The sequence below is a fragment of the Schistocerca piceifrons genome, chromosome 1 (assembly GCF_021461385.2).
Source record: "Schistocerca piceifrons isolate TAMUIC-IGC-003096 chromosome 1, iqSchPice1.1, whole genome shotgun sequence".
In the NCBI taxonomy this organism is placed as follows: Eukaryota; Metazoa; Arthropoda; class Insecta; order Orthoptera; family Acrididae; genus Schistocerca; species Schistocerca piceifrons.
Window position 1 is genome coordinate 125,060,891 of NC_060138.1, and position 16,119 is coordinate 125,077,009.

General features: G+C 36.9%; 1 protein-coding gene across 1 annotated transcript in view; it reads left to right on the forward strand.

Annotated features, from left to right (window-relative positions):
* LOC124788065 (glutaminase kidney isoform, mitochondrial-like) overlaps window positions 1-16,119 on the forward strand; it is a 156,723-nt gene that overhangs the window by 11,106 nt on the left and 129,498 nt on the right. Inside the window, exon 4 of the mRNA XM_047255198.1 lies at window positions 6,939-7,066. Within this exon, the coding sequence (XP_047111154.1) occupies window positions 6,939-7,066 (128 nt within the window). The remainder of the gene's footprint in view (window positions 1-6,938; window positions 7,067-16,119) is intronic.

Sequence of the window (16,119 nt, forward strand, 5' to 3'; positions counted from 1 at the left end):
TTAATTAATGAGTATTTTACAACAGACATGTTCCACTTTTATTTACAAGGCATTTTTTGTGGTTACTGATTTTTCTGCCTCTTGTTTACATACTCTGCAAACCAATGCGTCTTCCTTCATTGTTAGCAGAGGTTGAGGTCAAAAGAAACTTGTTGTACATTCACTCTTGGCAATTTTTCACTTTATAAAATAAAAAAATGAAAAATAAAAATAACAAAATAAATGCCACAAGTGAATGTACAACCAATTTTCTCTTGAGTTCAGCTTCAGTTAACAATGAAGGTAAAAGCAGTGATTTGCACAATATGCAAACAAGAATCAGAAACAACAAGGACCACAGAAGATGCTTTGTAAAATAAAAGCAAATCACATCTGGTGTAAAAATAACATCAGTAAACTTAAGACAGAAAAAACAGTAATAATAGTAATTGATCCTAATACATTAAATCTAAGAGTTTATATGAAGCTACCCTTCAGTGGAATAGAAGGAGTTTCTCAACAAAATGTTTTTTAATTTGGTCTTAATCTCCACTATAATGTTCAGTGATAGGCTATCGAATACAAGTGTACCCAAATATCTGACTTATTTCTGTACTATTGTTAATGAAATGGATCACACAGATCATATTAGATAAAGTGGATGAGTAGATAAAATGAAAAAAAAGGCTCTTTGGAAGAAGGAAAATAATAGTGTAGAAAACTGAACAACAAACCAAGAAGGACTACTGACAATGCAAGAGAAGAGTGAAGGAAAAGGTAATGTGAAGAAATAGGACAATTATAAAGGCAAGGTAAGGTAAGTGAAATGTACAGTGCTGCAAATTTTATAACAATGAAAGAACCAGGAAAAATTAGCAAGTAAGGATTGATAAAAATCAGGGAAAGGTAACAATGAATACTAAGGGAAACACAAGATGGAAGGCACGTGTAGAAGATCTATATGGTTCCAACCAGTAACTGAAATGATGAAAGCAACATAGAACTAAACACCACAGATACACTTGCTATCAGCAGCAATGACCCTGGCCAACACAACTCTGCCTCATTGCTGCAGTGTCCCTATACAAAGCTGTGGCCATAAACACACACAGTTAAGAACTGAGAGCCTGTCCTAGCTTACGCTACTCTACACTGTCTCCTTTCATGTTGCTAGTGCTGCTGCACTGTAATTCACACATCTAGGCACAACTAACACTCTGTGGAGTACATAGGAACTGTGGCAGAACCACAATGGCGTGCAAAGCAAATTGCTAGAGGAGGAAACCAAGTGGCACAAGCTCTCTTCAAAAGTGCCATGGACAAGATCTTATATGTCACTGAAAAGATGGAGATACCTCTATAATTGTTACGATCAGTTTCCTTCTCTCTTTTTATTTATTTATTTAGCATCCATGTCATTGTACAAACGATATTGGACTTTTACATAGTGCATGTATTAATGCTGATGTTCATTCTGACAGTACACTGTTTGAAGTCCAAATTTTGTTAATAATTTCCATTAGACATAGAAAAATGTTGTCACTAAAGTTTTTCTGCAGTTCAGCAAATATATTGTCTTCTCCTGATCCTTTGCTACTTTTAAGTTGTTTTATGATTTCTATGATTTCCTCTTTTGTTGGTGGCTTTGAGTTTGGTTGTATCTGGAATAAGTTATCAAAACGAAATTCCTCATTTTGGTGGATAACAGCCGTGCAGTTCTTTAAAGTAGTCCACAGGTAGTCTGCAATTCTTGTTGTTATTATATGCAGTCTTCCATGTTTTTGGGTTTATGAATTGTAAATTTAGTGATGTGTACTTCTTTAAACTATTTTTGAATGCTGTATAAAAGTTCCTTTCATTGTTAAAATGTGATTAAATTGAAGTTCATTGCTCTTTTATATGTTGTATGCTGATCTATTTGAGATCTTTTGAAGCATGTTTCCTTGCTTCTATAAAAAATTTTCCTGTTCTTATCATTTTTATTTGCATTCCAGATGTTCCAAGCTCATTGTCTCTTTATAAATAACTCATTACAATTATGATTCCACCAGGCATGCTTCCATTTCCTTTTAAGAGTGATCGTTTCTTTTGCAGTGTGAATAATATCTTTTTGAAGTTGTTGCCAACATTTAGATATCTTTTTTCCAACTGCATTTTATAATGATTTTCTCTAGACAACTTATACACATCAAACCATTTGGGTTGGTATTGATTCTTTTTTATAAATATTACTCTAACCTTAGATTTAATGATAGCCAGTGATCTGAATCTGAACTGTTGCTCTTGGCAACATTTGCAGTGGCACCCTCCTTGTCAAAATGTCTGCTTATAGCAAGCAACATGGTCAAATTGTTTTTCACCACAAATTGGATTTGGTGACACCATCTAATTTGTTTTCTAGAAAGGTTTTTGCAGAATGTAAACTGCAGATCTGAGCATAAGGGTGGAGGGGTGGCAGTCTATGTACACACTAAAATATAGGGTATCATTCCATGGTCTGCAAACAAATGTACAGAAATGCTGTTTGAAGCTGCAGCAATACAGACACCATATAACGGGGAAAAGTGTATGACAATAGGGCTCTACATATTACCAAACAGTCAGATAAATGGATTTCTAAAAAGTTAGAATTCCTGTTAGATAAGGCTAGCAGGAATTCCTTACATAATTGTAGCAGGTGATCTAAATATTAACACACTAAATGGCAACTCTTATACAAAAGGAGCTTTCAAGATCTGATTAAAACTTATGGACTCAGTGTAGCAGTAGACAGCCCCACAAGATACTGTAAAAATACAGAAGCATCAATAAATCACATAACCACTAATATACCACAGAGCAGGTAGACAGTACAGGTCATATACACAACTTTGACGACCACTATGGGGTATTAGTCAAATTAGAGGCAATGTAGGAAGGCCATAAAAAAGTATTTAAAGAGTTTAGACAAACTAAGTAAAGAAACATAGATAAGCTGAAAAAGCTATTGGAAACCAAAGAGTTTAATGAAGTATACTTCACAGAAAACCTAGATAAAGAATGGGAATCATTCTGCAGTACATTAGACCATTACATAGATGTTGCATGTCCATTAGTACGTAGGGAAATAACTGAGAAGTGTAATAAAAACTGGATCACAGTAGAGGTAAAAGGAAAGAGGTGAAAAGTATGTATGAAAATTGTTGGCTAAGGCCAGCCCAAGAAAATATGGATGCATATAGGGAAAAGAAGAAATCATGCATGAAACTGATAAAAGAAACTAAATTGACATATTATGAAAACAAGATCGCAATCTCAACAAATAATACTAAGAGCATATGGTATCTCATAAATGACGAGATGAAAGGTGTAGGTGTGCAAAACACTGATAACATAATGCTTGAGGTAAATGGGAGGGAACTCAGGGATCACAAAATATCAACAGTACTTTAAACAAACATTATATTGAAGTTGGGGAAAAATTAATAAATCAAAATTATACTTCCAAAATAAACACAATAAACATTCCATATGAGACAAAATGCTTATTCTTTATCCCAACTAATGAACCAGAAATTGTAAAAATAATACATAGTCTAAAAACAAAAAAACCACTGAGGGACTATATGGTACATCCACTAAACTAATTAAATGCTGTTTTCAGTGTGTAGCAAAGCCGTTAGCCTAGCTGATAAGCTTATTGATAGAAAAAGGAATATTTCCAATGTGTCTGAAAAAGTGTAAAGTAATCCCTGTATATGAAGGAAGCTGCAAAAAAGACCCAGGCAATTACAAACCTATAACTATTACATCTGTACTTTCTAAAATAATAGAAACCATAATAAAAGACAGAATATTAAATTTTGTACAAACATGCAATATTCTCAAGACGAACAACATGGGTTCAGAAAGGGTGAATCTACCAAAACAGCATAGTTGAATTCATGACACTTGTAACTAAAGCACTTGATGAACAGAAGAGAGTCTGTGTTATGTTCCTGGACCTACCTAAATCATCTGATTATGTATGCCATTACATCCTGTTAGAAAAGCTTCATTGTTATGGTACAAGGGGGAAAGCAGTTGACATCATTAAATCATTTTTGGAGAATAGAAAGCAGTGTGTAGAAATGAAACAAAAAGTGAAAAATAATCTTACAAATGTCTTTTCAAATTTTGAAATGTTAAATATGGGATTCCTCAAGGATCCTTCCTTGGTCCACTACTTTTCATTCTGTATGTCAATGATATGACCAAAACAGTATACGATAGTGTGGTCATGTATGCAGATGGCACTTAATTTGTTGTTACCAGTTCTACAACAGATAATCTGCAAGAGAAGGCTTCACTAAATATGAAATATTTAGTGAAATATTATTTCAGGGGAAACACTCTTTTTATGAATGGAAACAAAACAACATACATGCACATACATGCAAACAAGAAACACACTGTAGACAACATTAGTGTCCGACTTGGGAGACCCATGCCGAAGAAGACAGACAGCTATAAATTTCTTGGTGTAACAATGGATAGGTATATGGCATAGGAGAATCACATAAAGAACATTTACAGCAAAATAGGTTCAAGCATATTTCTGATGAGCAAAATGTATAGGTCAGTAAATACACATACTCTACAAACAATGTATTGTGGACTAGTCCATCCGCACCTCTCATATGTCACCCTGGTTTGGGAAAATGCTGCAAATGTGCACACACAAAGAGTATTAAGATTACACAAGAGAGCTGTATGATTCACTGCAAAAATATCATCTACAGAATCCTGTAGAAATAAATTCAGGGAGCCAAATATTTTAACAGTAGCATCAGTATCAATTATCTACTTAAAAACTAACTGCACTGTACTGCTAAATGAAGAATATCATGAACATAATACATGAAGAAAAAATGACTATCACATAGAAGGAAGTATGCTAAAATTAACAAAGACCCTGTGAATTCTGGATGCATAATATACAACAGTTTATTGCAGTCTATAAAGATGATAGAAAGTATGCCTCTTTTTAAAAGAAAATCAAAAAGACATCTGATGAATGTTCACTCTTACAGTGTTAAAGAATATCTTGAAATAAAAAAAAAAAAACAATAGTGTCTCAGTGTACATTGCAAAGGGAAACTGCAAGAAATACAAAAATGTGTGTAGAATTGCTTCCGGTATGTAAGATGTACAATATAAAATATTGTGTCAAAATGACGCTGCTGCTGTCCTCTACTTTTTCTCTGTTTTTCTTGGTGGCACTGCGTGAAGACTGAGGAGTTACAGAAAAATGAACTACATTATCATTGGTACCTTTCATAATGTACTTTTAATCACAGTTTTTGTAAAAATTCTATTATATACCCTTTTGTATCTAGAAAATATATGTAACAGTCAGATTATAAATGCAATGATACATTAACTGATATATATCACTGTATTTTTGCTATGTATACGTAAGCTTAATTGAAACATGACTTGTCCATATCTTTGTAAGAAATGGTCCATGGACAAATAAAGAACATGAGTTTTAGTACTATGTAATACTGTCTGCAGAAGCTTAAGAGTCTTTCTCCATTTGCTTTTGTCCTTTTATGTGCAGAAAATTTTCTCCTGTTGATCTGTGCTCCTTTTTTTGCCAGTTTGTGCATTCAAGTCTCCAACTAGTAGCACTGTTTTTTTTTTGTTTTTTATGGAATGTGATCCAGGTTGTTTGACACATTTTGTTGAAAATTTTCTGTTTCCTCTTTCTGTGTCCTGTTTTTCTCATTTGTTGGTGTCTCTTTATTTAAAATAGTGTCAGCTTTATTTGATGCTTTAAATGACAGTGTGAAAAGTCTTTCACAATTGTTATAAATTCTATTATTGAGTTTAATATGTTTTTGTTTACAGTCAAATCTATTCCAAATTGATGTGCATTATTCACAACTCTTTTTCCTGTCTTTCTCTTAGGGACCCTGAACTCTTCTGTATCAAAATGATGTTCATCAGTAAATCTACTTTCTTGCAGTGCTGTTATCATTACCTTTTTTTTCCAGTTTGAGCTACTGGAGATGGTGAACATGTGTGCATTAGGCGTCCTTGCTTCTATGAATGAATGTGTGTGTGTGTGTGTGTGTGTGTGTGTGTTACCATTTCTGATGAAGGATAAGTCTGCAAGTGGATGTGTAAGTGTCTTTTGGTTAAGGCCTTTCTGCAAATTAATGTGTTATCTTATGGTAAGCAGCAATCTATCATGTCCTTACATTGTTGTTATTAAGGTTAACTTTTCTTATTTTTAAACAATGAATTTACATTAAAAGTGTTTAGGTAGTTTACGTTTCTTTGTCTGAGTTTATGGATTTGTTATTTAAGGCAGATTTCAGAATGCTCTGACTCACTTTTTGCACAATATTGTCCTTCTTTTTTATTTCCTGGGATGTGGCTGATTGGGTGCCTGGAGGAGTAAAATCTCTTACAAACTGTATCTCCATTGTTAATTGCTTGTTGAGGTAGAGGAACAAGTCTCAAAGATACCGCTCAGGGTAGCTAGCATTGAGGATTATGTTTTCAGCTGCATCTCTGGTGAACAGGGTTTTTACCTTGTGTTGCTTCTTCTTCTATTTCCACCTTTCCAAGATTCATTCTTTCTGCCATCACTACCATTGAAGTCTTCACTGTAATCCTAGCATGGAGCCCTTATCTGAGCCAACTGAGCACTCGTTTGTTTTATATGGTTATTACTCCTCCCCCTCCTTCCTCATCACTTGCTTGATGAGATACCAGGCTTTGGGACTTGGGACCAGCATAGCAGAGTTTCAGTATTATGTAACACAAAAGTTTATTCAATTATTATAAATTAGATGGCTGTTCAGAAAAATGGTTGAGAAAACGAGGCTACCAACTATATTTTGACTTTGTATGAAACCTGATATAATTTGTACAAACAGTTTGTTAGGTTACATCATGTATGTATCATATCTACTTACATTTTTTTCCAGGTAGCAACATATATTCCAGAACTTGCCTTAATGAATCCTGATTACTGGGGTATTGGTCTCTGTACTGTCGATGGACAAAGATTTTCATTGGGAGACTGCACCATACCTTTCTCTCTCCAGTCATGCAGGTATGTGCAAAAATACTAGAATGTAATATGAGGAGAACAGATACACATTCACACTCAGGGATATCAGAGAAGGGGACAACGCATTAAACATTCAGGAGCAAAGAAGAATCTGTTAAAAAGTGAATAATGTAATATTGAGGATGACTTGAATAATTTGGATCCAATGACCTTACATACAAATGTGACTTTTGTCAATATTATGTAGTGATATTATTATCATGAGGTTAGTGAAATGAGAATGAATTGGTGGCTACTGACTTCAGGGGAAATACATACATTAGTACTTTTGCAGTCATGCTTCATGTACAGCTTTATAGCCATCTTAAAATAAATATTTTAAGATGGTTGTAAAGTTGTTCATGAAGTATGACTTTACAGCAAAGAGAAATACAAAGTAGTAGAATTCTGTTTGAGACTATGAAGAGGGTGAAAATGATTGTCAGATCATGATGCACAATTAGCCATACTAAATGACAAGCCAAGTCACAATGTCATTTCATCATGAAACATTTAATAAAGTGAATAGATGGTATGAAATTTCAGGGAAACCTTATGGGGAGCAGGTGGTAGTGATGTGTATAATATGGCAGATGTCAACCCTGAATTTAATATTTTTAAATGAAATTTTATCCATCTTTGATAGCTGTTTATTTTCAAAAAGCAATATAATAAGACACCAAAAAACATAAAAAAAGCTATAGGCTGCAAAATGAATCAAAATGTCTTACGTAGAGGTGGAAATTACACGAAATTGTTAAAATTAAGAGATATGAAAATTTTATTTCACGTAATAAGAAATTTGGACAGTATTAAGAGCAGTAATTAAACAATCAAAAATGGTTCCCTCTGTACTTCTGTTCATATCAAACCCAGTAACCTTTGACAGTACCTGCATTTTTACAACTGTCATCACTTCCTCACCAAACATATTACTCCTATACAGTCTGGCCACCTATTGATTGCTTATCTTCAGAAACAAGGATTCCCTTGCCCAGTGTGCTGAAGGTCTCTGTACTGCCTTCACAGACAGGATCTGTCCTCAAGACCTAGTCCACAAATAGATTTCCCCATGCAATATCCTCACATGCCCCCAAAGGTGTTTTTACATCTGTGCAACTTTCCATACATACTAGGTGCATGTGGCCACTGCACAAAGATTCAAGGAGGCACATGCACCAGTGCAATGTCATGCATACCTCTGAATTGTAAACAATGGCCACTGTACCCCATCTCAGATGCAAATTGTGCACCTGTCTGTGGTTCCCTCCATTTGGTGTTTTGTTTTACTATGTGTCACTGTTAAAAGTTCCAGTTTTTCACATGCTTTCAAATTTGCCTTTATGTTAGCACTTAGGCTGAGTGTCCTAATGAGAAAAACGTGGAATTTGAACAGTGTTATCATACATTTCTTTTTTTCTGGATGGTTAATTCTGTGAATTATAAAGACAGACTAAAGGTAAATAACTGGCTACTATTCATGGCAAATAAGAAAAATCTGTAAAAAACAACAGCAAACCTGAACAAATAAAAATCCTTCTTTCACATCTTCGATGAATAAGCATTGAAGAAGATGAACAGTGTTATGAAAAGGACAGATTGCTATTCACTATACAGAGGAGACATTGAGTCATAGATGGCACAACAAAAGGACTGTCAATTATTGATAAAATTATTGAATTGGATGGATAAAAAATATACTCACCAAGCAGTGGGAGAGCACAGACACACATAAAAGACTGTTAAGATTAGCAAGCTTTCAGAGCCAGTGGCTCCTTCTTCAGGCAGAAGGGTTGAAGGGTAAGGAAGAAGAGTGAAGGAAAAGGACTGGAGGGGTCTAGGAAAAGGGGTAGATTTTGGGAAAATCACCCAGAACTGTGGGGAAGGGGAGACTTACCATATGGGATGAGAAGGAAAGACTCAACAAAAAGACTGATATACATTTTAAACTTCGACCAGAAGGCCTTCTGATTAAGTAGAAAAAAACACACCATTCACACATGCACAACTCTCACACACATGGTCACCGTCTCTGGCTACTATGGTTGGACTGAGTCATAGCTACACCTGATGGGACCATTAATCTGGTGGTGGGATGTAAGGAAAAGGCATGGGGCAGGGGTGGGGCAAGGATAATAGCAAGGTGGGTTGGGGGAAGGTATAGAACTGCTTTTGGGACCTTGCAGGGACATGGTGGAACAGGGTAGAGCACCTAGATGCAGTTGTGAGGTTTGGGAAGGGGAGGGGGGAGGAGTGGAAAAGGAGAGAAGAAGGATAAAAGGACTAATGGATGTATTGGCAGAATAGAAGGTTGTGTTGTGCTGGAATGGGAGCAGGGAACGGGATGGGGAATAGCAAAGTTTGAGGACAGGGCAGTTATGGGAACATAAGACATATAGTGGAGAGAGTTCCAACTTATGCAATTTAGCATTGCAATTTGGCACTGCTAGGAAGGATCAAGATGGCTCAGGCTGTGAGGCAGCCATTGAATTTAAGCACATTGTATTGGGCAGCATGTTCAGCGACCAATTGGTTCATCAGTCTCTTGGCTCAACTGTGTAGGTAGTAACACACCCTGCAATATATCCTACTTTCCCACAACATCCCTAACCTCAGCCTTTACCCTTAGTTAGTCCCTGTCCTCTTACCTATCCCCTTGCCTGTTTTCACTCCAACACTGACCGCCCTTACAATGTGTCAACACTGTCCTTTTCTTCTTCTCTCCTCACCATTTTCACACCTCTGTTGCCTCCAACCCATCACCGCCCCCCCTCCCCCCCCCTCCTAAACACCAGATTACAACTAGCAGCTGTGTACCATGCCACCAAGTGCCTGCACACTCCAACCTTCCCTCTCCACTCTGATTTCCCCCCTCCCTGCCCCCTTGCCTCCTCCTTACCTCTATCACCCACACCAGACTGCTGTTCCCATCAGGTGCAGTTGCAGCTCAGTCCAGCCAAAGTGGCCACAGACATTGATCATGTGTGTGAGTTGTGCTTCTGTGAATGTATGTGTGTTTTCTGCTAAAGGAGAAGGCCTTTCAGCCAAAACCTTAAAATGTATAGCACTGTTTTTGTTGTGTCAGTCTGCAACTCAATGCCTCCTCTATATGGTGAGTAGTAATCTATCCTCTTCATAATATTGTCAGCATGACCATGTCTTTCTTTATGATTCTGTGATGCAGTAATTTTCTTCTATGTACTGTACTGAAATTTCTAGTAATTTTATTGCTAGCTGTTGACCATCTTACTCAAATAAACTATTAAATAATGGCTTTGTATCTAAATCATTGGAGGTTCTTGGGTTAAAAAGCAAATTGTCAGTTGCTATACCACTGTTTCCACCAATCACCATACTGAATTTTGCTGTGCCAAATTATCCAAAGGGGGATACCAAAATTTTTAAGTGTCTCACAGAAGACAAACAGTTATGTCTCACAAAGCATGATTCTCCACTTAGATCAGGGTCAGGTTACTGTTAAAGTAGTGTCAGTCCAAAAAGGAATAACCTGTTAAATTGTTCTTGTATCAGTGTACTTATTAGAAGAGCTAAAAACAGAACAGGTTTATTGGGAGACATTGAACTAGCAAAGTACAACAAAAAGATTAGAAATGCCAGTAACAAAAGCTCTGTGTGTGTTCCATCAAAACATCAGTGGCATCAGAAGAAAATTGGAACATCTAAATGCTGAAATAAATGACAATGAATTAATAAGTTATGCACTTTTAAATACAGAATACCACGTCAAATCAAACAGTGGAGAGCTCAGACTTCTGTTGAATTTTATCCTACTTTGTTTTTGGGTAAAACAAGACACAAATTGCCAGAGGGATGTGTTCAAGAAAGAGAGAAAATTTCCATCTGCATCATATCTTCAATAAATCTCTTTCCAGAATTGTTTCTGTAATTTCTCTCTAAACATTAGGATCACATAAAATCCAGAATGGATTCCTACTTACCATACAGAAGAGATGTTGAGTCACAGACAGGCACAAATTAGCACTTGCAGCAAGCTATTGAGAACTATTAAGAATAAAAGTGGAACTGCAATTTTCATTAAAACTAAGATAATATTTAAATTCTTCATTATAATTCCTAGTTTGTATATCTCCACTCTTAAGTCTATTGAACTGAAACTACCACAAATGATATGTCAATTGTTGTGTTGGCAGTTAACAGGGCTCCTGCAGGGAATGTGTGTATATTTCTAATCCAGATAGAACAACTTTTGAGCCAGATACAATCCAAAACTAAGAATTTAGTTGTTGTGAGAGATTTCACTATCAGTTTGGGAAGCTGAAGTTGGAATCTGAACAATATTTTGAAAAGGATAGATTGCTACTTACCATGAGGATATGTTTAGTTGCAGACAGCCACAACAAAAAGCCTATTACACATAGAGCTTTCAGACAAAGCCTTCTTAAGAAAAGATCTTAACTGAAATTGGGGGGGGGGGGGGGGGAGGGGGAGGGGAGGGAGCTACAGCAGCTTATGGAACTGTACAACCTAACTGCAGCAATAAACTTTCCTGATAGAGTAACAAGTAACCGTAACAGCCTTATTAACAATGAATCTGCTCACCTCCATAACTGAATGTTCAGCACAGCCTTGCATTGAGCCCAGGTTCATTTCCCAGATGGTTGGAGATTTTATTCACTTGGAGACTCAGAGCAGTGTTGTCATCATTGTAGTTGATGTGTAAATCACTGAAGTGGTGTCAAATAAAAGATCTTGTACTAAGTGGCCACACAAACCCGGATGAGGTCTCTGGCGAATAATGTCAAGTGATCGCACCCTATTGACAACATATGCACATTGACAGAGGCAGCAGCAGTGGTATCAGTGTAAGTAAAATCCTCAATGAAATGTCAGATCAGGATGGACAACTGCCTACAGTAAATTACATCTACTTGTGTGATAAGGTTAAATAAGCCTTTAAAAATTTTATGCCAGTCAGTAATGATACCCTAGAAAACTTCCTTTCCTTTCAGCAGAACAACTTGATCCCTGTATATATGGAAAGGAAACTTCATGATAAATTTAGTGTGTTCTTTGATGAGATTGTGTTATAGTCTGAAGTTTTATTAGAAATCCTGGATTACTAAAGGGGTCAGAATTTCCTGTAGGGAAAAAAAAAGTTATGTGAATCACTACGGATATATGATGATTCCATGAGAAAGCAGAACTATTGACTATACTGTAATATTCTGAAAAGAATCACTAAAAACACCAAAAGTATGTACACACATCTGAAAATGACAGCTCCAACAACAAAGCAAAAACCAGCAGGTTATAAAAAGGGAGAGTGGTGAAACAGTAGAGTGCATATCTGGTATAGAAATAAGTCATGGTGGAAATACAGAAAAAATACTGAAGAAACTGCTAATATTTTCAGCAGACATTTTTAACAACTGCAGAGAAAACTGGTGCAAAGGTTTAGTGAATGAAATGATACACCTTCTCTGTAAAGCGAACAATGGCAGAGTCAGTCAGATGCTGTAAGTCATGTCAAAACTAGTGAGATCAAGAAGAGAATCAAAGATATGAAAAGAAAATGTCGTCTTGGGGTTGATAATATTTCCATTGGAATACTTGGGCACTGTCAAGTGTACATAAGTGTAGTTCTGTTTTATACATTTAACGAATCCCAACATCAAGGTACTGTCCCACTGAGATTAACATATATTGTGTGAAACCAGTTTACAAGAAGGGTGAAAAACCTAATGTAACAAACTACTGCCCATCATTCTTGCTAAAAAGTTTTTCTAAGGTCCTAGAAAAACTGATGTATAGGAGAACTGTTGATCACTTGAACAGCTCCAACATTTTCAGTCAATGTCAGCTTGGTTTCCAGCAAGGTCTATTAATAGATGATGCAATTTTCTCTTTCTCTGAACAAATTCTGCGATCTCATAACAGTAAATTGGCACCAGTCAGAGTCGTATGTGATCTATCCAAGGCTTTCAACTGAGTAAAGCACAAAATTCTTTTAATAAAACAGAATTCTGTGTATTAAGTGGAATATTGGAGGTATATGTTAGGTATTAACTAACAGATAGAAGCAGAGGGTAATAATTACTGACAAGAATTGATTTTCAGCTTCATCTTCATTGTTAGCTGCAACAGGCAGGAGACATGCTTTGTTGGTGGTGCAGATTTTAGTGATTTTGACCAAGATAAACTCATGCTATCGTGTGCTTCTTTTGCACGCCATTGTAGACGTGTGCACAGAATCAGCTAAGTGAAAAATTGCATATTTATGTGTATATAAAAGCCGATTTAGGAATTTTCCTTTGTGTGAGACCATGTGTACAGGATTCATGCATGCAGGTATGAAGTACTAGATTTGCATATTTTACTTTTCACATTGCTTCTGCACAAAACTGTATTTTCGTAAGTAACCGGTTCAAGCATTTTGGATGCGTACCCTAATTTATCTTGTAGCAAATCAGCGTCTGTCATTCACAGTTCTGTGAAAGAACACATCAACCCTGAGTTTAATTGTATATCCACACAAATAAATGTGTGTATTTGCGAATTATAGGAGGCTACCGTGGCCCTTTGCATAATCTACGAGCAATCTGCAGCAAATCAGTGTTTGTGATTTAGTTACTGTAGCAGGTGTTCTAACTAACATTTTGTGTTATATCTAGTTTTTCCTTAAAGAGGAGTAGCCTTGTACACTATCTGCATTTATCGTAAATTAACACTGCTTTCCAGTTTTCTAGCAACTATAATTAACGTCAAAACGTTATAGGAAACTAAGGATTTTTATCACAGGTTTTTGTGTTGCCTTGATAGAAATCACGTTTAATGTGTTTTTGCTTCAGTTCTTACAGGGAATTAGCAACTTAGACTAAAAGGTAACCAGGGGGCTTAATTTACAGTTATTTGTTCACTCCCTTGTAATGCGTTGCACTATCCAAAATGCAGCCCCGCTGTGAATGCTGTTCTTGAACACGTGGTGAATTGGTTGACGTTCATAAGTAGCTGGAAATTGTCCTGACTATTGTCAAATTATAGGCTGTGAATTGAGTTGTTGGAAGACATTTGGGGAAACCTGTTTTGTCTGGTGTCAAGAGGAGGCAAATGGAAAAGGGTAGGGGTCTATTAATCATCGGCATTTCAAACGTACAGCGAATGATGCTACCCCTTGTGGAAATGACAGCAAGGGCCAGAAAAGGACAGTAGGTGCACTCAGTGTGTATGCCTGGAGGTCTCATTAAAATGTTGAAGAGGCTATTCCAGCAGCCATTGGAGGAACAAGGTGCAACCAACAGCAGCTTGTTGCACACATTATAACAAATGATACCTGTTGTATGGGCTCCAAGGTCATACTTGAGTCATTCCAGTGACTGGCAGAAAAGGGTGAGAAGACCAGCCTCCTGCATGGAGTTTCAACGAAGCCCACAATTTGCAACATTGTCCCCAGGAGTGATCGTGGATCTTTGGTTCTGAGTCAAGTGGAAGGACCGAACCAGAGACTTAGAAGGTTCTGTAACATGCTAGGCTGGGACTTCTGAATTGCATTGTAGGTTTGAGGACTGTAGGGTTCCTCTAAATGGGTCAGGTGTGCACTAACATCAGAGGCTGCTACTCAGGTAGCTGACTGTGTTTAGGGTGCACACAAGGGTATTTAGATTACTCAAGTCTCCATCCAATTTAGATAATTATAGCTGCAGGAAATTCAAAAAGTATCAGTGTAAGACTGAAAGAAATGCCTGCCACTGGTGGAAGTATCAAAATCCTAATGGTAAGCTACCGAAGCATTCACAACATAGTGCCAGAGTTTGAAGCGCTCATGGAAAGCACTGTAGCTCACATAATACGTGACAAAGAAGGTTGGCTGGGACCTGAAATTGATAGCAGTGAGATTTTAGGCAAAAATTTGAGTGTATATCGAAAGCATAGGCAAATGGGAAATAGAGGTGGTGTGTTTGTCACAGTAAACAAAAAACTTAAATCCACTGAGATAGAAATTGAGGCTGCATATGGGATTGTTTGTTCAAGACTCAGTATCAGGAGTGGGCATGAAATGCTAATTGGATCCTTCTGTCACCCACCAGACTCACCTCCTTATGTAACTGAAAACTTCAGAGAAAACCTCAGCTCATTTGTACATAAGCTCCCCAATGATACTGTAATCATTGGTGGAAACCTTAATCATCCAACAAATAAATGAGAAAATTACTGTTTTGTTAGTGGTGGGCATGATAAGACATCCTATGAAACATTACTAAATGCCTTCTCTGAAAACTACCTTGAACAGATAGTTCAGAATCCCACCCATGATAGAAATGTATTGGATCTACTGGCAACAAATAGTCCTGACTCCTTTGAGGTAGTTCACATTGAAACTGCTGTCAGTGACCATGACATGGTTGTGGCAACAATTATTACCAAAGTACAAAGGACAACTAAAACAAGCAGGAAGGTATATATAATCAATAAACTATACTCAGTTCATCATGAGCATAAATCTGATGTAAACAAACAGAAACACGATGACTGGTCAGAGACCATAGCACACATTGCACTCTGCACTCTTGGTAGTACATCTACATCTACATCTACATCTACATGATTACTCTGCTATTCACAATAAAGTGCCTGATATAGGGTTCAATGAACCACCTTCAAGCTGTCTCTCTACCATTATACTCTCTCATGGCACGTGGGAAAACAAGCACTTAAATTTTTCCATGCGAGCCCTGATTTCTCTTATTTTATCATGATGATCGTTTATCCCTATGTAGGTGGGTGCCAACAGAATGTTATTGCAATCAGAGGAGAAAACTGGTGATTGAAATTTCATGAGAAGATCCCACCGCAACGAAAAATGCTTGTTTTAATGATTGCCACTCCAATTCACATATTGTGTCTGTGACACAATCTCCCCTATTTTGCGATAATACAAAACTACACTCCTGGAAATTGAAATAAGAACACCGTGAATTCATTGTCCCAGGAAGGGGAAACTTTATTGACACATTCCTGGGGTCAGATACATCACATGATCACACTGACAGAACCACAGGCACATAGACACAGGCAAC